This window comes from Peromyscus californicus, unplaced genomic scaffold (assembly GCF_007827085.1).
Source record: "Peromyscus californicus insignis strain IS unplaced genomic scaffold, ASM782708v3 Scaffold_12__1_contigs__length_115047231, whole genome shotgun sequence".
NCBI classification, from domain to species: domain Eukaryota; kingdom Metazoa; phylum Chordata; class Mammalia; order Rodentia; family Cricetidae; genus Peromyscus; species Peromyscus californicus.
In genome coordinates, this window is record NW_026294413.1 from 71860469 (window position 1) to 71881522 (window position 21054).

A 21054-nucleotide genomic window follows, 5' to 3' on the forward strand; every position below is an offset into this window, starting at 1 on the left:
GGCACAACCTTTAGTCTTACCTTGCTATTAAAATATCGTCTACAAAATTAATCACTATCAAAGGGTAATCTATAATGAAAGTACAGTAACACCAGATAAGAAATTACTTACGCTTTTAAGCGTCAAACACTAGGAAGTGAAGGGTTACTTACAGTAGTGCTTTATATACTGAATACATTTGTTTCTTTGGGTGTGAATGGAAAGATGAGAAACGATCTCAGTGACACTAGTCACTCGTACTGTGTTCACAGAACAAGAGGGCAGTGTATCTAGCAAAGGGAATGGGAGGGGGGAGGGTCAGGGAGGCTGAAGTCATGCAGTCAATAACATGAGCCATTCCCAGCTCTTGGCCAGCAGAGGACAACAGAAAAAGAATGTTGGGGTGGAGAGAACATGGTGGTATTGAGTATGAAAGCGATCTAGTGTTGCTTGATTTCCTGTATTCTGCCTTGAGTTGCCCCAGTTAGAACTAAAGCAGATCTGAGACAAAACCTTGTTTGTGTTCATCTCCCAAAGAACTGGACTGCACTCTTGCTACTTTCTTCCATTGTCTAGAAACTGTTCTTCCATGTGGCCTTCTAGTTCCATATGGAAAGGACTGTACTCCATACTTATCTTACTACTAAAAGAAAAGGAGTGTCTAGAGAGATGGTTTAGCAGATATGAGCTCTTGCAGAGGACCTAGGCTAATTAATTAAATTGACTAATTAATTTTTAATAAATTAAATTTATAAGCCGGGTGGTGGTGGTGCATGCCTTTAATACCAGCACTCGGGAGGCAGAGGCAAGTGGATCTCTATGAGTTCGAGGCCAGCCTGGTCTACAGAGCAAGATCCAGGACAGGCAACAAAGCTACACAGAGAAACCTTGTCTCCAAAAAAAAAAAAAAATTATATAATTGAATTTATAAAATTATTCCTCACAGTTTCTTAGTGTTTAGGATAGAAATTTTAGAAAATTTAGAAATTATTAAATTTATGAGCTCTTGCAGAGGACCTAGGTTAATAAGATTCAGAAAGTAGAAATTTTCGTGTAGGTAACATTGCTACACTTGATCTTAGCCAAAAGGCCGAGAAGCGATTAGGTAACATTGCTTAAAGCAGATTCTGTTAGTAGGTCTCAGACAGACATTTATTTTTATCCTTACTGTAGTTACTTTTTCTATATCCTTTTTAAGATTTATTTTATTTTTTTAAATTTCTACTTTATGTGCATTGGTGTTTTGCCTTCATGTATATCTGTGTGAGGGTGTCAGGTCTCCTAGAACATGAAGTTGTTTGTGAGCCACCATGTGGGAATTGAACTCAGGACCTCTGAAAGGGCAGTCAGTGCTTTTAACCATTGAGCCACCTCTCCAACCCCTTAAGATTAATTTTATGATTATGATGCTTTACCTGCATGAATGTATATGCACTACATGTGTACCTGGTACGCATGGAGTTTAAAGAGAGAATTTGATCCCCTAGAGCTCGAGTTGTAGGCGGTTGTGAGCCGCCAAGTGGGTGATGGAAACTAAACATGGGTCCTCTGCAAGAGTTCATAACTGCTGGGCCATCTCTCTAGACCTCCTTTTCTCCTCTCAGTCATCACTCTAACGTAACAGTCCATAACACAAGTTAGTAAAAAGTCATGTAAGCACCTTAGAAATTGAAAGCATTTTACATACTTAGAAAGATATGCCCATCTTCAGAGAGTGCCTTTGTCAAATGAAAACACATAGGAAAACAGGAATGTTGTGGGGAAGGGCCAGGGGAAACTACCCTTATTTCTTCATTACGGGTGAATGAATGAAGTTAAGGTGGCATCAGCAAGGGGTAGGGAAGCCTGGGTGAGTCATACAAAGACAGATGAAGAACAGAATCACTGGGGGAAAGGAATAACTCAGAATTGTTTTGAGAAACAAAGCTTGTATGGGTTGGAATGCTTTTCTGCCATGAGTGTCAGTGCTCTGGGAATTCAAATACCAGCCATTTGAGGCATGCCCAGTGAAAGCTAAAAGTCATAATGACAGTTGACATTGTCAGAAAATACAGTTTGATTCTGATTTTGTAATGTCATTTTAGTTCCTGTGACCTAAAGTACACAGAAGGAGTACAATCCCTCAACTGGACTAAAATCATGAAGACCATTGTTGATGACCCTGAGGGCTTCTTCGAACAAGGTGGCTGGTCATTCCTGGAACCTGAGGGTGAGGTGCGTGAGTGTGGGGTTTCTTGTTTTATTTTTGTATGCAGTGTTGCCTGAGGTCGGTTAGGCACTTAAGAGAATGACACGGAGAAGTAGCACATAAAGGACCTGACCAGCAGAGAGAAGCTAAAATCATAACTCAGTATTAATGTTTCTTTAGGTTAGTTTTACAGGTAAATGATTAATTCACTGGGGATTGGTAGTCATTGCCCACATTTCTTTGAATTTATAAAATTATTCCTCACAGAGTTTCTAGTGTTTGGAGGAGATGGAATTGAGGCTTATTATAAAAAGTATTTTAAAAATAGTCCTCCCGAGACTGAAGAGAAGTTAAGAGCACTGCCTGCTCCTCCAGAGGACCCAAGTTAAATTTCTAGCAACCACATGGCAGTCCATGACCATCAGACTCCAGTTCCAGGAGATTCGAGGCGACCGTACTGCCACACCCAGTTTATAGACATACATGCAAGCAAGATTCCTATACACGTCAAATATAAAGAAATGAATCTTTAAAACATAAATAATAAAGAAATAGTCACCAGGTGTGGTGATGCACACCTTTAATTTCTGCACTCAGAAGGCAGAGGCAAGCAGGTAGGTCTCTGTGAGTTCAAGACCAGCCTAGTCTATATGCGAGTGCCAGATGAGGACTACACAGTGAGACCCTGTCTCAAAAATTTTTTTTTAATTAAAAACTTGTTTTAAATAGAGCCCTCCTTGGCATAGTGCATTAATATAAAGTGTGTTTCTGTCATTAATTTCCACAGATGAATTGGCTGTTTCAGAGTCTAATAAGTATACCTTAATAAATTAATTTTAAGACAAGTCCTTTATCTCTCTTGGTCATTTGAGTTTCTTATGTTTTGTTTTTATATATGAAATGCTAGTGTACTAAGTACATTCAATCAATTTGTTAATAAGGCAAATATGATAAAAGTCGTAAATGGGTCTTATTCTTTCTGTACTTCACCAGGGAAGTGATGCTGAGGAAGGAGACTCTGAGTCTGAGATTGAGGATGAGACTTTTAATCCTTCTGAGGATGACTATGAAGAGGAAGAAGAGGACAGTGATGAAGATTATTCATCAGAAGCAGAAGAATCAGGTTAGAGAGTATTTGTTGGACTAGAGAAATGACTCAGTGTGTGTAACAGCACTTGCTGTTACAGATCCTGAGCTCGGATCCTCTGCATGTACGTAGAAAGCCAGCCACAAACTCCCTTGTAATAGCACCAGGGAATGATGGGGGGCAGAGACAAGAGAACCACGGGGACTTGTAGGCCACCAGCCTGGCCAAAATCAAAAGCAAACAAACAGGAGCTCCAGGCTCTCTGAGAGGCCCTGTTGGAAGGAAATAAGGTGAAGAAGAGGGCATTAAACACCTTCCTCTGTACATGCACAGGCCAATGCACCTGCACACAGAGAAAATACATTTTAAAGTCGAAAACACGCCGGGCACACGCCTTTAATCTCAGCACTTGGGGGAGGCAGAGGCAGGCGGATCTCTGTGAGTTCAAGGCCAACCTGCTACAGAATGAGAGCCAGGACAGGAACCAAAACTACACGGAGAAACCCTGTCTCGAAAAAGCGAGAGAGAGAGAGCGCTTCCTCATCTGATACCACTCCTAGAGATTGCTTTTTAAAAAGGAAAATATTCTACATTCTGTTATATTTCTACATGATTAATGTGCAATCAATATTTTTCCAGACTATTCCAAGGAATCTCTGGGCAGTGAAGAAGAAAGCGGGAAGGACTGGGATGAGCTAGAAGAAGAAGCTCGAAAAGGTTATTTTAAGATTTGTTGTTTTGGGTGATTTATTCATTTAATTTATGTGCAAATTTCTAACACCATTCTTTGTCTTGAGGTGTTAATGTTAGGAGCCAGTGAGAACTGGAAAAGAACTCTATAGAATTGTTTGGGTGGGAGGTGGGGAGATGGCTCAGCTGGTAAAGTGATTGCCATTCAAGTTTAAGAACCTGAATTCGGGTTCCTAGAGCCCTTACACAAAAACTGGACACAGCAGTGTATGCCTGTAATCCCAGCGCTGGGGTGGCAAAGATAGGAGGATCCTTGGGGGTTAATGGCTGACCCATCTACCCCATTAGTGGACTCTTAAGTTCAGTCCCAGACCCTGTCTCTTAAGATGGAGAGCGGTTGAGGAAGACAGCTAATTTCAACCTCTGCCCTGTGTGCTCCCCCAAACACACAGACACACAAAATACATAAATATATATAAAACAAAATCTCAGCCACGGGTAGAACTTGACCAGAGGGAGAGGTAAGATCTAGAATGTGTCCATAGGCTCCAGGTGGACTTGATTCCATCTCTTCAATCTTTTCAGTGTGCACAGAAGTGTGATTCCCATAGTCAGAAAGTTACAGTTAGGAATATTGTATAGTTGGTGTTACTACTCTAAAGCCAAGCCCCAAATAGAAATTATTAAAAATTAAAATCAATGTGTTAGCTGCTGTATCCCTAACGTTGTGGTAAGTGCTTTGGGCAGGTAGCCTTTTAATTCTCCTTGTAAATAAACTCAGGCTCCGAAAGATTGAGCACTTGTCTAGGCCACATAACCAGTAACTGACTAAATGAAGATTAACACTCACATTGACATACTGGCTCATGCTATCCATTAATAGTAGGTATGTTAAGCTAACGAATTACTCTGCCTTCTGCTTAGCGGACCGTGAAAGCCGTTATGAGGAAGAAGAAGAACAGAGTCGAAGTATGAGCCGGAAGAGGAAGGCATCTGTACATAGTTCAGGCCGTGGCTCAAACCGTGGTTCCAGACACAGCTCTGCACCCCCCAAGAAAAAGAGAAAGTAATATGAACCTTGGTCCTATGCTCCATTCTCTCTGCAGACAACTGCTAAAAATCCGACATGACTTAGAAACTGTTTTTCCTTTTGATTTTGTTGACGTTTTGCCGTATGTGTTTATGGGTTTAGGGGCCATTTGTGTGGACCAAGCTACTCGGGGAATTGCAGGCCCACCAGGACACGTGCCAGCGGCCCCGTTCCGATGGCTGGCAAGGGAGGCCATGTTGAAGGGCAGAGGCTCCTCCCACCCTTGATACCGTTTGTTCTCTTCTGACAAGCTATCTCTGGTGTTCACAGCTGAATTACCAGGACAGTGGTATAAACTGACCACTAACTATTTCTACTATGGTTCTTTTTTCTTTGCATTTTTATTTTTCATGGCTTTTTGAGACAGTCTCGCTATGTAGCCATGGCTAACCTTGAAGTCACTGTAAACCAGGCTGGCCTCAGACTTGTAATCCCTCTGGCTCTGCCTCCCAAGTGCTGGTGGGATTACAGCCCTGAGCCACCATACTTAGCTGAAGCATGGTTCTGGCCCCGCAGGTTCAGTCCTCCTTCGGTCCCTTTAAGTTCCAGATCTGAAGTTCTCAAGAAAGGTTCTTGGGCTTTGCTAAGGATCATGGTATACCATGGCTGAGCTAAAGGCAGAGTGGCTGGCTGATGGCTCGTCTCAAGTTTTCCTGGTTTCTTGCCTCATGCACTTTTGGGGCATTTCTGCTGCCTCAGAAGACATAAGCACTGGCACTCCGTGGCTGGGCTTTTCTCCCTTCAAGTCCACTTGTGGTACAGTGCTCGAAGGCAGAGTCACCACTGTCTCTTCTGAGACATCTAAGGAAGAATGGCCGTGCTGTATACTCTGCAGGTGGAATCTAGAGGGAGGCTCAAAGGACTCTACACAGATCTGAAAGAGAGTAAGGCATGTTGGCCTAACGTATCTTGACAAGAAGAGACGCTGGAAGGAGGCACACCCACAAGGCTGGACTCTGCTGCTCCTGCCTTTACTTTCTCTGCGGCACCCTGTGTTGGTCACTTCTGATGATCAGCTCTGAAGTACTGGGGACTTTCTCTTGCTGCCCTCCCTGCAGGCTCTGCATCCACCTGTCCCACTTCGCCTCCTCTGCTGTGACTAAGAGAAGGGGCTTCTCAGATTTTATGTTTGTTTGTTTTCTCTCCTTAGCAGTAGGACTTGATATTTTGAATTTTGGAAGAACTAAAAGATAAATAAACTGGGATTTTTTTTGTTTTGTTTTTTTGTAAATTTGTCTTTTATGGCCATTTCTTTGCAGTTCCTGAAATGAAGTCTTGCCTACTAAAGTGTTATGGTGTTAGAACATAATGCCTTTATCCAACTAGTACCACAGAAGTTCACTGGTGGCAGTAAGCCTCACCATTAGTTTGAGAAACAGCAGATAGCACAGGAGACCAGATTTATGGCATAGCATGTTACTTTATAAGAGACTCTCCCTGTGATTCCCTCAAATCTTAAGAGTGGAGTAGTTCTTTCATGAAAACAAATCTTCAGTCATCTCCTTGTAAATGCTATGGAGGGCAGCAGCTGCTCGAAGGGAGACCTTCAGCCTTCCAATTTGGATGGCCTGGTCCCCGGGGCTCACAACTGTGGAATAGGATGAAGATGTTAGACAGTAGCATGTTCCAGTCACACACGTTGTTTGTTTGTTTGTTTGAGACAGGGTCTCTCTGTGTAGCTTTGATGCCTTTCCTGGAACTCACTTGGTAGCCCAGGCTGGCCTCAAACTCAGAGAGATCCGCCTGGCTCTGCCTCCCAAGTGCTGGGATTATAGGCGTGCGCCACCACCGCCCGGCTCCAATTATAGGAGTTACCTGCCTCATTTCATAGGAAAGTGAAACCATTATAATGTGATGTACACACATGAGGAAAAGGTTAAGGTGCTTTGGAGACCTAAGGAGCACATAAGCCAGAATAGAGAAGAAAGGGTTTTTAGGGCTGGCCAGACAGCAGGTCAATCCTCAGAACCTACATAGTGGCAGGCAAGAAACTGACTCCTACAGATTGTCCCCTGAGATTCACACCTGTGTACACATACATAATAAACGTTGAAAACAAAATAGACCTTTTTTCTCCACTTACGGGGATTGAGTCTAGACAAGCATAGACATGTTCCAGAATGAAATACATACAGCTGTTGGGGAAAGACTTCAAAAGCATTTGTCCACCAACTTTACAGATAATGATGTCAACAGGTTAAAGTTACACATGAGTGGGTATTTTCCCTGAGCGAATGGAACTAAGAAGTATAGAACTGTATTACTAACTCTCTAGTTCTTGCTCCAGGACATCTCTTCCAGTTTCAAGTATCTGCCACAGTTCAAGGTACGCATAGCCGACATCTTGACACTCTTTCTTTTCTTCATCCAGAGGATCACTTACCACTGTAAATTTTAAACTGAAAACAAATGAAGAAGAATCCATTTAATTCAGCCTGTTTTCAAACTAAGATACCGTTAAAGTTACAAACACGTGTAATCCCACTCCGGAGCAGAGGCAGGCAGATCTCTGAGTTCAAGGCCAGCCTAGTTTACAAAGTGAACCCCCTCCCCCCCCCAAAAAAAAAAGTAATCATGGAGTTTGGAGAGGTGGCTAAGGGAATAAAGCATTGGCTATTCTTCCAGAGGACCTGGGTTTGACTCCCAGCACCCACCCACCTGCCTCACAATCATCACTCTAGTCCCACCTGCTGCCTCACAATCATTTAACCCTCCAGCAGATCTGATAGCCTCTGTGGGCACTCCACGTGGCACACAGACACGGGCTGAATACCCATACACATAAAACAAAAATGGAGAGGTAATCACAAATAATAGTGTTTTCCCTGAATCTGAATCCCATTCCCTGCCTCCCTCCTTTCGAAGGAGCCAGAAGTCAGGACTCATTTTGGGGAAGGGTTAGGCATCCGTAGAAGTCTGGACAACCTTTGGGAGTTGGTTCTCTATTTCCACCATGTGTATCCTGGGGATTGAACTCAAGCCATCAGATTTGGAAGCAAGCACTTTTACCCATTAACCTGCCTCAGCCTTTTTGAGACAATCTCATGAAGCCCAGGCTGGCCTGCAACTCACTACATAGCTATCCAAGACTGGCCTCCTGACTCCACCTCCCAAGTGCTATGGTTGCAAGTCTGCTGTCCCTCCTGGCTCTTACATTCATCTTCGAAAAACAAGTGCTGCTAATTGTGATGAGACAGCAGGAATGGGGCTGAAAACTCAAGTTCTGAAAGATCATGCCCCTACCTGAAGCAGAGCAGCACACTGGCCATGAGCTGAAGGAGTATACTGACTTCAGACCCCAAGTCTACAGAAAGCCAGGGTACTGGCATTATTGTGGGCTAGGGACAAGATCAAGTGCTGTGGATAACTTCTGTCACTCTTCAACGAGCATTCAAGCAACACAGCAAAGACCACAGAGTCAGAAGTGGGAGCTGAGATTCAAAAGCTGCTCTGACACAAGGTGCTGTCTGCTGTACCATACTGGTCCAGACACCACAGGCAAAGTCAACTGAAATCCAACAGCAAGTAGAAGAGAGTAAAGAAAAGCAAGGTTTTTTAACAGCCAAAGGAAGAGGTAAACAGACAGGCAGACAAACGCCCATACACATAAGTAAAAAGTTTATAAAACTTGGTGTTTGTGCACCACATACATGCATGGTGCCTGTGAGAGGCCAGAAGAGGGCTTTGGATCCCCTGAAATAGAGGTATAGATGGTTGTGAACTGTGGTGTGAATACTAGGAATCAAACCTGGGTCCTCTGAAAGGGCAACCCAGTGCTCTTAACTGCTGAGTCATCACTCCAACCCCACACATACAATTTTTAAAGTATTTTTTTAAATACAAGTATAAACCGGGCAGTGGTGGTTCACACCTTTAATCCCAGCACTCAGGAGACAGAGGCAGGCGGATCTCTGTGAATTTGAGGCAAGCCTGATCTACAAAGCAAGTTCCAAGACAGCTAGGCCTGTTAGAGAAACCATCTCAAAAAAAAAAAGGTATAAGATGGGTATTAGAATGGCACAGTATTGGTGTGCACACAGTACTTCTGTGTATGTGAGAAGTTCGTTAAATGACCTTAGAATATCCAAATGTTCTGTCTGCCCCATGTAGGACACTATCAGGATTCCTATCATTGCTGTGTATGTGAGAAGTTCGTTAAATGACCTTAGAATATCCAAATGTTCTGTCTGCCCCATGTAGGACACTATCAGGATTCCTATCATTGCTGTCACCCCCACACAAGTCCCTGCCACAGGTGAAATACAAACTAAACCTAAAATAACTGAATGGGCAGTCAGATACATAAAGTTGACTCAAGTAGATAGGAGATTCATCAAGAGAAAAATTATTACAGTATTAGCATTAGCGCAAAACTAACCTCAAACTTTGTAAATCCTATCTGAATATCTGCACTGTCAATGTGAAATGGCTTACCATCCCGCATCAGGATCTTGAGCATGCAGCATGGCAAACAGAAACTGTCTTCTGCCTTGTTGTTCCACTGGGTCCAGGTCTATCACTGATAGGTAAAAGAAAACCAAAGAGTAGAGGGATGAGTCTGTAGCTCATAGTACAGTGTTTGCCTAGTGTACAAGAGGCCCTAGACGGGGAAAGGCTATTGTATTGCTATTTGCATACAGGACTCATGACTGATAAATCCTACAGTGATACAAAGCAAACAGGCAAAGGAGGCCTACAGGTTGGCTCCCTGTTTCATAAGATTTTACTGCAAATAGCTAAAATCGAGCTGGTCATAGTGGTGCACGCCTTTAATCCCAGCACTGGGGAGGCTGATCTCTGAGTTCAAGGCCAGGCTGGTCTACAAAAGCAAGTTCCAGGACAGCCAGGACTGTTACACAGAGAAATGCTGTCTTAAAAAAAGAAAATAGCGCCGGGCGGTGGTGGCGCACGCCTTTAATCCCAGCACTCGGGAGGCAGAGCCAGGCGGATCTCTGTGAGTTCGAGGCCAGCCTGGTCTCCAAAGCGAGTACCAGGAAAGGCGCAAAGCTACACAGAGAAACCCTGTCTCGAAAAACCAAAAAAAAAAAAAAAAAAAAGAAAAGAAAATAGCTAAAATTGGAGCTGGAGAAGTGGCTCAGAGGTGAAGAGCATTGAGGTTCCAGGTTCAATTCCCAGCACCCACATGGTGACTAACTACTATCTGTAACTCTTTCCAAGGGATTCCAACACCCTGTCCTGACCTCTGCAGGAACTGCATGCATGTGATGAACAGACATACATGTGGGAAGAATACCCAGGTGTGAAATAAAAATAAATCTAAATAAAATGTTAAAAGAAAATAGCTAAAATCATCTGTGTGCATACAATCTGTGGCTCCCTGCACATGTGTGTGTGTGTGTGTGTGTGTGTGTGTGTGAAATATCAAATATATTGGGCTATGTATCAATCAAATAGGAAGGTAGAAAAATGGATATCATGCCTGACTTTCTCCAAAAATATTTACTTCTAATATTCCTTCCTGTGAAAGCTACTGAGAAACATCTATTAAAATAAAAAACCACACCAGGCATGGCAGTGTTTGCTTTAATCCCAGTACTCTAGAGGCAGAGGCAGGCAACAAATGTCACAGGAAGGAAAGCTAACGCAGAGGAAGGGACATAGCACTGCAAGAGTTAATATCTATTCTAGAATAACAGAAATAATAAAAGTTATGATCCAGTTGTGTGGGAGTGAAGAACATGGATGTAGAGTAGCATAGCTTAAAATTTTTATCTGAGATAGGAATATCTACAATTAGTTTATCATAGAATTACAGTGCAAATAGTATTTAGATAGATTAGTAAATTTAAAAAATAGCCAAAAAAGTTAAAAAGCCATTACAGAGAGTTCAGTCATGGGGTAGGAGTAGAAAGAGTGATTTGTAGAGACACTGTAGAATAAATGACTGCTTAATTAAAATCTGTTTTTCAGGCTTACTTGATATTTTTTAAGCCATATGCATAGACTTCTTTGGTAAATACGATAACTAGGGGAAATGAGTGGATTCACCTCCATCTTGGAAACCCAGAGTAGCTCCGATCCCAACAAATGTCTGGTTGCCTCCTGTGCCCACTCACCATGCAGGGGAGCTCACCCTTGCTAAAGTGGAAGTGGATTTCTTCTCCTGCCCTCGGCTTCCTCAGGGACATCGGAGTCTCTGTCTCAGACAGAGGTAGATCATAGAACTTGTATTCCACATACACCTGCTGTATATTCTCGTCAGACATGACTTCAGCCTCTGGGCAGAAGGCCAGGGAGACAATCTCAATGCACATCTTCTCTGAATCCTGAGATGGAAATATTGATTTCCTAAAGGTTAATGGGGCTGCAGTGTTAACACGATACCCTCTAGAAACTCATCATGGCACACTATAGGACGTCATTTACTGGCAATTCACAGGCAGAGCAGTTACCAACAGATAACGTGACAAAACTGCCAGAGTCACTGGGAAGTTTGTAAAGAGACTCCTGTTTCTATCTCCCACCGAGTCGTTACTCCAAGCCAGCCTTTCCTGGCTCTCTCCACAAAGAATGAAGAAGCTGGGGGTGAAGGTTCACTGGGGAAGCCCAGGCAGGAAGATCCTGACTGGGCTGTGTAATGAGATCTTATCTTTCACACACACACACACACACACACACACACACACACACACACACACACACACTAGGCTGGGCTTGGTGGCACACGCCTTTAATCCCAGCATCTAGGAGGCACAGACAGGTGGATCTCAGATCTTGGCCAGCCTGGTCTACAGAGCAAGTTCTAGGACAGCCAAGGCTACACAAAGAAACCCTGTCTGAAAAAAAAAAATTAAAATTAAAACACACACACACGCACACACATACAAAGGATAAAGAAAAGTGATTTCTGAAAAGATGGATTTTTTGCTTTCTCAATGAAGCCCACACCAGCATTTTTCCGTGAGTTAACAGCAGCTTCAGTCACTAAAGAGCTCAACTTAGACACGTGCCAAAGAGGAGGCCACCAGGCCACACCACAGCATCTGCTCTGCCTCAGCTCCATTTCAAAATCACTGTCACACCATCCTCTCTTTTCATTGTTCTTTGTCTACAGTGGCACAAGAGCTGTCGGTTAGAAGATTGGCATATGTCTAGTTTCCAAAAGCAGACAAATGAACACAAGCCCCTCCTGCAGTGTGGCAGCCAGCCAACATCAAGCCCTGGTACCCTTCCACCGGGGAGGGTCTGTAAGCCCAAGCACCAGCCCCTACCCTGCCGATTCTTTCCAGAAGCAAGTGAAGCTTCTGCGTCTTTAGAGAAATGTAGCGGGGGGCGCAGCCTCCCAACAAGTCTGCATCCCGGTCACGTGGGCTGCCTCTTCAAAACGACGTGTTTGCCGTTTTCTTCTCAGTGACTCACACAAGGTAACCATTGGCTTCTTTCTTCCTCACTACCACTTTTCAAAATGAAAGACTACGCTAAGGGAGATTAGAGGGGAGGCGAGATGGCTCTGAGGTCAAGATCAACTGGCTGCTCTTCCAGAGGCCTCAGTTTCAATTCCCAGCCGCCACATGAGGGCTCAGAGCTGCCCGTAACCACAGGTTCCAGGGCACCTGACTCCCACTTCAAGCCTCCAATGGCGCCAGACATGCATGTGGTACACAGACATACATGCAGGTAAAGAACCTTCACACATAAAATAAAAGTAAATCTAAAAAAAAAAAAAGGAAAGACAAAGCATTAAAGATAAAACGCAACAGAGAAGGACACAACAGACTAGACCACGGCGGTTGAGACTGGCCTGTGTCTCACTCTGAGTTTCTCCACGTTGTGTAAAACAGTGGTTTTTCAGGTAGGCCCCGGCCCTGAGAGACTCCATTTTTGAGGCTGAAAGACAACTGTGCACCTTCGTGGACACGTGACTGGCACCATCTGTCCAGTACTACCCACGTGGCACAGACTGATAAGGGATAGAAAGGAAGCCACCCTATATATAAATTTATCAGGGAAAACTGACTCTCTAGGAGCACATGAGCACATTAAAAGCAGGTCATGAAACCAGGCCCGAGGATTTATCAGAAATGCCAGACTGAGGAAACGTAGCCCTCGCATCTGAGCCCCATAAAGGAAGGACAAGTCCCACCCGTCCTCTGACATCTGACAGCCTGATGTAAATGTCAGGGGACTGGCAGGCTACGAATTCCCGAATTCCCGAAGACTGTCCTAGGGGCTTCTGCTTGGCTTGGTCCCTGCTGTGTGAGGCGACCAATCTATTTCAGTTGCTGTCAGCCTGTCACCCTCCTGAACCTGTCAGCCATGCATCTGCCTGTCCTTCACCTCACTGCTGTAGCTCAACCCCACAGTGCGGCCTGACTCCACAGCAGCAGCCAGGGCACTTGTCAGAGACGCCCAGGAGCTTTGTCACCTTACAGCCACAGAGGCTCCATCGGTGTCGTTTACCAGCTTCTCTGCTCTGAAACGTCTTGAATTTTGCTGTGGCCTCTTGACCCTTTACAATCTTTAAAGTAATTCATAATGTGTGGTTTGAGAGTTAATATCAATGATCGACACTGGAATAAAAGAACCTCTGCTCTCCCCCACAAGGCTGTCAAGGAAAGTATGACTGTCTGGGAAATTGTTTCTATTGAAACTGATGCCTGGTGTGAATTTGTTATTCAGTGATATTCTGAGCCGGGAGGTGGGTGTCGCACACCTTTGATCCCAGCACTTGGGAGGCAGAGGCAGGTGGGCCTCTGTGAGTTCAAGGCCAGCTTGGTCTACAAAGCAAGTTCTAAGATAGCCAGGGCTACACAGAGAAACCCTGTCTGGGGGCGGGGGGGAGGCACCTGCTTGTGACTCTTCTGAGAAGCCTACACCCATGTTCTGTTTTATTCCTTTCCTGAGTCCCTTTCTCCTTCAACAAACTTCAGTCAGCTTCATATTCTTTGCTGTGCTGAAGCCACTGATCCTGATTTTGCCTACATGAGGTCTGTGCCATAGCTCCTCAGGCTGCTGCTGCTGCTGCTGCTGCTGCTGCTGCTGCTGCTGCAGTAAGACTTAGACATTACTACAGGTAGTATTCTCCTTCCTGCGCAGTCTGACACTTCTTGTATTGTATTCCATCAACCTGTGTTCTTAACAACAACAACAACAAAAAGGGGCGGGGGGAGGGGACAGTGACATGGCTCAGCAGGTAAAGGAGGGCGCTAGCTGCCCAGCCTGGCTACCTGAGTTCAATCCCCGGGACACACATGGTAGAGAAGGACCACACCCCCAACGCCTGCAGGTTGTACTCTCATACCCACACACATGTAGTGGCACACACGCTCAGGTGCGCACAATGAATAAATAAATGTCATTTAAATTTTTATTTAATATTTACACATCTCTCCAGCCTTGTACTCAAATCACTTATTTGACTTCCTTACCTTTAGTACAAAGGCCATCATTTCCTTTTAGCCCAGGCTGGCCTTGAATTCTTTGTGGAGTGGAGATAACCTTGAACCTCAGTTCCTTCTGCCTCCATCTTTCAAGTGCGACGATCACAGGCATGAACCACCACCAGGACTTCATGCATTCTGGATAAGGAGTCTATCAACTAAGATGGACTTCCTGTCCCTTCATTTCTCCTTGAATGTCTACTGCCTGTTTTCTGTAGCCCTGCCTCTAACTGTCCTCCTCCTTCCCCTCTCCCATCTAGCTCAGAAAGCAGTGGAAATTTTTGAAGGCAAGTGTTGAAGGACTAGGAGGTACACATATCCTTAGGGCAGATAGATGGGGGAGGAGCCACAGCAAGATAGAAAAAATGTCAGACTTCCAAGACGGCAAGCATGTAGCTTCTTCCTCACCCTCCTCTCCTGAGTCAAAGGCCTAGCAGCAAGGCAGCAGAACTTGGCCGTTTCCGCCGTGTAGTTCTGGATTTAGAGTCAAGAAGGATAAAGGAAGGGGGCTATGGACTCTTCCACCACGGCTAAGGAAAGCTGCTGAGGCCAGGCCTGTGTCAGGGGAGTCCCTGTACCCAAGTCTAGAGAGGCCACTGTGTGAAGCTGTCAAGGTGAAGCCTGGATTCTCCTGGAGACCCCAGGATGCTGGAGATGCCACAGCCATAGCACAGCTGAGCCAAGAAGAGCGGCAGACAGGGTGTGGAGCCAGCCCGAGGAAGAAACGGTGCTGCTGTCAACAAAACTGGAAAGAGTGGGAGGTATGAAGAGCCATCTAAGAAGCCCTTTGGCATCAGGCATAAAGATACAGAACATGGAGCTTGCCCTGCAGGTCTGCTGTCTTGCTTTGGTCCAGTCTTTCCATACTGTACCCCATCCCTCCCTTGGTAGTGACAATCTATATACTACGCGATTGTATGCTGAAAATACGTAATTTGTTTTTTTACTTTTATAGGGGCCATAGTTAGAGGTTTCCTTAAGTCTCAGAAGGGACCTTCGACTTTGGACTTTGAAATTGTTGAGACAAGATAGAGTATCGGGACTTTTGAAGCTGTACTAAATGCATTTTTGCGTTATGATACGGCTCCAAGCCTATGGGGGCCAGGGGGTGGGATGGGGCGGTTTGAATGAGAACGGCACCCATAGGCTCCTATGTTTGAATGCTTGGTCCCCAGTTTGGGAATGTTTAGGAAGAATGACCTTATTGGAAGAGATGTGTCACTGGGGGTGGGCTTATAGATTTCAAAAGCCTCTCTCTCTCTCTGCCTGCAACCCAGGGATCAGGTGTAAGCCCTCAGCTGCTTCTCCAACACCATGCCTGCCAGCCCACTGCCATACCCCACCATGATGTTCATGTACTAACCCTCTGAAAGTGTAAGCAAGCTCCCAGTTAAATGCTTCTATTAAAAAAAAAAAAAGAAAAGAAAAGAAAGAAAGAAAAAAGAAAAGCCTACCAGCTTAAAATGAAGGCCTGGTGGGCTTTTTCTCCCCCTAGCAGGAGCTTTCTGCTGATAGCCCACCAGGCAAGTTCAAGGCTAGATCATGGCATGCTTAGCTCAAAACTCTGGACCCATCAGCCTCCCTGTCTTTGTTCAAACTGACCAACCCTAAACTAAGGGCAGGAGATGAAGAAAATGGGCCACAGACATGTCCACAGGCCAATCTGATGGAAGAAATTATTGAGGTGAGGTTCCCTCATTGCAGACAACTCTATTTTGTGTCAAGTTGACAAAACTTACCCAGTACAGGGAGTCAAACAAGTATGGGTAGCTCATGCCTGTAATCCCAGAACTCAGGAGGCTTAGGCCAGGCTGCCACACAAAAGTTTGAAGCAAGCCCAGGCTTTGGTGTGAGCTTAATGATAGGAATTCCAGCCTCGCCCCCATGATCGCCCATGCCCCAGCCGGACACTCAGTCATTTCCACCTAGTCCTTTCCAGGATATATATCCTACATAACCCATGCGCTGCGCGGTCCCGTAAATTGTGTGCGGCATGACCACGTGATCTATGCGCATGCGTAGAGTAGCCACGTGGGCTGTGTGGGCATGCTGGGGTGGTCCTTAGAAGGGAGATCCCATGTCCCCTCCCCCTGTTCTTCACATGACCTTTCAGCAGGCCTGAACACATTTGTCCCTTTCTCCTTTCCTTAATAAAACTCCTGTTAGTGGGCTTTGTTGTGTTCCGTGACTTTTCTTCGCAGGGTAAGAGCACTGCTAAAATCAACACTTCTGTCTCAAAGAAAACAAGGAAAGGGACCGAGCCGCCCCTAAGAGGAGCATCCCATAATCACTTGGAAAAAGAATGAGCAACTGCGAGGATTTTTGTGAGGTAATGAAATCCAGCATGAAAGTTCCATCAACAGTACCCAGTAGACTGCTGTCTAAATTAAAGGTGATGTACCACTCTAATTGGATATTGATTATCAGTTAGGAGGAAGGAATGAGCTGGGCATGGTGGCGCACACCTTTAGTCCACTCAGGAGGCAGAGCAGGAGCATCTCTGAGTTCCCAGGCCAGGCGTGGCTACATAGTGAGACTGTCTTAGTTTGTCACTCTTCTATTGCTGTGAAGAGACACCATGGACCAAGGCAACTCTTATAAGAAAAAGCATTTAGCCGGGCGGTGGTGGCGCACGCCTTTAATCCCAGCACTCGGGAGGCAGAGGCAGGCGGATCTCTGTGAGTTCGAGGCCAGCCTGGTCTCCAAAGCGAGTACCAGGAAAGGCGCAAAGCTACACAGAGAAACCCTGTCTCGAAAAACCAAAAAAAAAAAAAAAAAAGCATTTAATTAGGGGCTTGCTTACAGTTTCAGAGGCTTAGTTCGTTATCGTTATGGCAGAGAGCCTGGCAACAGACAGGTGTGGGGCTGAAGAAGTAGTAGAGAGCTACATCCTGATCCGCAAAAGGAGAGAGTGGGCCTGGCATGAGCTTTTGAAACCTCAAGGCCCACCCCCAGTGACACACTTCCTCCAACAAGGCCACACCCCCTAATCCTTGTAATCCTTTCAGACAGTTCATTCCCTGGTGACCAGGCACTCAAATATATGAGCCTATGGGGGGGCCGTTCTTATTCAAACCACCACAGAGAACCTGTCAGAAGGAGGAGGAAGAGGAGGAAGAGAAGGAGGAGGAGGAGGAAGGAAGGAAGGAAGGAGGGGGGTAGGGTCAAAAACTGCAGAAACTAAAGCATTTCTCTGAGCCTTTCACGAAGAATCCCTTCCTTTCCTGCGGTCTCCATCTCCTACAGGAAGTCTGCTCACCTGAAGAACGGCCTCAACTGATCTGGGTGTGAACAAGGCCACAGTGAAGGACATGAGTGGCCAGGGATCCAAACAGGACAGAGAAGCGCTGCACTCGGTTGCCCTTTACATCAAGATAAGAAAACACTTCCATCGCTGTAGCAACAGACTCCCTGTTCACCAGGTAACGCTTTTCACGCAACTTGCATTCCTCAACGGGCTTTTTGAACCTGGATTTGAATCTCGCATGTGTAGCCACTAAGCACTCTGCTACTAGCGACCCTTCTCTAACAGGCCAGGGTCACCCCAGGTACTTACAGCTTTAGGACACATCTGAGATTGGGGTGTCACTATGACGTCATCACTGTCGGGGGTTTGTGTTTCGCTGGCTTCAGAAGCTTGTCCAGAGGATGCTTGGTCTGCCAGAGGAGAGGCTACATTGCAGAACACTTTCAAAACACCTCCTCCACTCCACACCAAGTCAGTGCCCACACCAGTTCCCACCTGATCGCGTTTACTTCAGAATCAAACTCAGCACTTCGAAGGTTCACTCACTCAGAAGTCTGTTGTCACAGGGTACATTTCGGGGGGCAGGGGGTGGGGGTGGGGAGAAAAGGATGACCGGAAAAAAGGAGAGAAAAGGGCAGTGGAGGGAAAGGGGGAGAAGGGAAGAGAAAGGAAGGTATAGGCTGGAGAGATGGTTCAGTTACAAGCACCGGCTCCTCTTCCAGAAGACCTGAGTTCAATTCCCAGTGCTGGCAGGGCAGCTCTCAACCATCTGTAACTCCAGCTCTAGGAAGGCCTAACACCCTCTTCTGATTTTTGTGGCCAGCTCGTATCATGTGGTACATAGACATACATACACATACATACATACATACATACATACATACATACATACATACACATAAAATAAAAATTAAAAAATTAAAATGTATATAAAAATGAAAGAAAGTAGGCAGGCAGGCTAATCTCTTTAGGGGTTTGAAGAAAACAACACCACGAAGGAAAAGCAAGCAATGTGGTGTGTGCGTGGTGTGCGCATCTTTATGCGTCTGTGTGTGCGCGCGTGCGCGTCTGTGTGTGCATGTGGTGTGTGCATATGTATTGCCACCCTCTGCTCATCTCACATGTGACTGCCACACTCTTCTCAGGAATGAATGTGCCCTTCTGCTGCAGTAGATCTTTGTGACTCCTTCAACTAAAACTATAGTAGAGAAAGAGACATGATGGTGTGTGACTGTAATCTCAGCCCTTAAGAAGTAAAAGCAGGGAAATCAGGAGTTCAGGGCTATCCTAAACTACATAGTAAGTTCAAGGCCAGTGTGGGCTACATGGGGCTTTCTCTTTTAAAAAAATGCACATGTAGGAAAGGCGCAAAGCTACACAGAGAAACCCTGTCTCCAAAAACCAAAAAAAAAAAAAAAAAAAAAAATGCACATGTGGCCGAGCGGTAGTGGCGCACGCCTTTAATCCCAGCACTCGGGAGGCAGAGCCAGGCGGATCTCTGTGAGTTCGAGGCCAGCCTGGGCTACCAAGTGAGTTCCAGGAAAAGGTGCAAAGCTACACAGAGAAACCCTGTCTCGAAAAAAAACATGCACATGTGATTTTGTTTTGTTTTTTGTTTTTTTTTTGTTTTTCAAGACAGGGTTTCTTTGTATAACTTTGGAGCCTGTCCTGGAACTCATTCTGTAGACTAGGCTGGCCTTGAACTCACAGAGATTCGCCTGCCTCTGCCTCCCTAGTGCTGGGATTAAAGGCATGCGCCACCACCGCCTGGCTGCTTTATTTGTTTTGGTTTTTTTTTGTGATTTTTAATGTTAATTGTCAACAGACAGAATCACCTGAGAGATGGACATTTGGTCTTCTCTGTGGGGAATTATCCTGATTGACATGGGAAGACTTCCCCTCCCCTAGTGTTTTAGTTTGGGTTTTTTTTTAGAAACTCTGTAACCCTGGCTGGCCTGGAACTCATCATATAGACCAGGCTGGACTAGAACTCACAGAAAGCCACTTGCCTATGCCTCCTTCTTGAGTGTAGGTATTAAAGGTGTGCACCATCATCCACAGCCTAGGCTAAAATTTACGTTAAATGTGGATAATACCAGTCCCTGAGCTGGGGATCCCACTTTAATTACTCCATATAACATTTTTTAAAGGATTTATTTATTTATTTATTTATTTGGAATTGGTTCTCTACTTCCATCTTGTTTTTGATGCAGGGTCTCACACAAGAGAAAATTAAGGGGCTAGAGAGATGGCTCAGCAGTTAAGAGCACATGTTGCTCTTGCAGAGGACCTGGGTTTAATTCCTTGCACCCATATGGCAGCTCACAACTACCTGTAACTACAGTTCCAAGAGACCTGACTCCCTCTTTTGACTTCTGAGGCATGCATGAGGCACATAGACATATGTGAAAACACATTTGCATGCATAAAATATGAGAAATAAAATGTTATGCTATGCATGTGGATGTAATCTTCCATATATGTCTGCATACTATGTGAATGAATGTCTGGTGTCCACAGAGGCCAGAAAGGAATATGCAGTTCTCTGGAACTGAAATTCCAGATGGTTGTGAATGGTGAGAGTCAACACAGAGTCCTCTGGAAGAGCAGCCGGGACTCTTAACTATGAGCCGTCTCTCCAGCCCAGCCTGGCTCTAGGTTAGATGAATCGCAACCTCACAAATGAACCAGTAACAACCCTCCAATGTCTTTGCAGACATTATTTACTGAGCTCTAGGGAAACTTAACATATTACAAGTACTAGGAAACTAAGCTTGCTTGCTAGCAGGCTAGCTATAAACGTATAGAAAGGTAATTTCCTTTGAGAATTCAAGCCTGAATTGGCCTAATTTCTCACACTTGTAACATAAGAAAGAGGAACTGAAACACTAATTTTCCATTAACTGTTTATCACTGTCTGGTGGTTTGAATGAGAATGGTCCCTACAGGCTCATAGGTTTGGATGACTGGTCCCCAGTTGGTGACACCATTTTGGAAAGATTAGGAGGTATGGAATTGTTGGAGGAGGTGTGTCACTGGGGACAACTTGGAGGTTTCAAAAGACTCAGGCCATTCCCAGTGTTTCTCTCTGCCTCATGACCGTGTCTCAAGATGTGAGCTCTCAGCTACTGCTCCAGCACCATCCCTGCCTGCCTGATGCCATGCTCCCCACCATGATGGTCATGGACTCACCCCAAACAAACTTTTTTTTTGGTAAGTTGCCTAGGTCAGCCAGGCATAGTGGCACACGCCTTTAATCCCAGCACTTGAGAACAAAGGCAGGCGGATCTCTGTGAGCTCAAGGCCAGCCTGGGCTACCAAGTGAGTTCCAGGACAGCCAGGGCTGTTATACAGAGAAACCCTGCCTTGGAA

General features: G+C 45.2%; 2 protein-coding genes and 1 pseudogene across 2 annotated transcripts in view; 1 reads left to right on the plus strand and 2 right to left on the minus strand.

Annotated features, from left to right (window-relative positions):
* Supt16h (SPT16 homolog, facilitates chromatin remodeling subunit) overlaps positions 1-6265 on the plus strand; it is a 37511-nt gene extending 31246 nt beyond the window's left edge. The window contains exons 23-26 of the mRNA XM_052733298.1: positions 2064-2193; positions 3161-3290; positions 3894-3971; positions 4869-6265. Coding sequence (XP_052589258.1) covers positions 2064-2193; positions 3161-3290; positions 3894-3971; positions 4869-5014 — 484 coding nt within the window. The 3' untranslated portion in view covers positions 5015-6265. The remainder of the gene's footprint in view (positions 1-2063; positions 2194-3160; positions 3291-3893; positions 3972-4868) is intronic.
* On the minus strand, positions 940-1081 carry LOC128108123 (uncharacterized; annotated as a pseudogene).
* A 113-nt stretch (positions 6266-6378) lies between the features above and the next one.
* Positions 6379-21054, minus strand: part of Rpgrip1 (RPGR interacting protein 1) — a 54520-nt gene continuing 39844 nt past the window's right edge. The window contains exons 20-24 of the mRNA XM_052733297.1: positions 17992-18092; positions 11129-11321; positions 9469-9553; positions 7303-7433; positions 6379-6622 (exon numbers count right to left, since the gene is read on the minus strand). Coding sequence (XP_052589257.1) covers positions 6510-6622; positions 7303-7433; positions 9469-9553; positions 11129-11321; positions 17992-18092 — 623 coding nt within the window. The 3' untranslated portion in view covers positions 6379-6509. The remainder of the gene's footprint in view (positions 6623-7302; positions 7434-9468; positions 9554-11128; positions 11322-17991; positions 18093-21054) is intronic.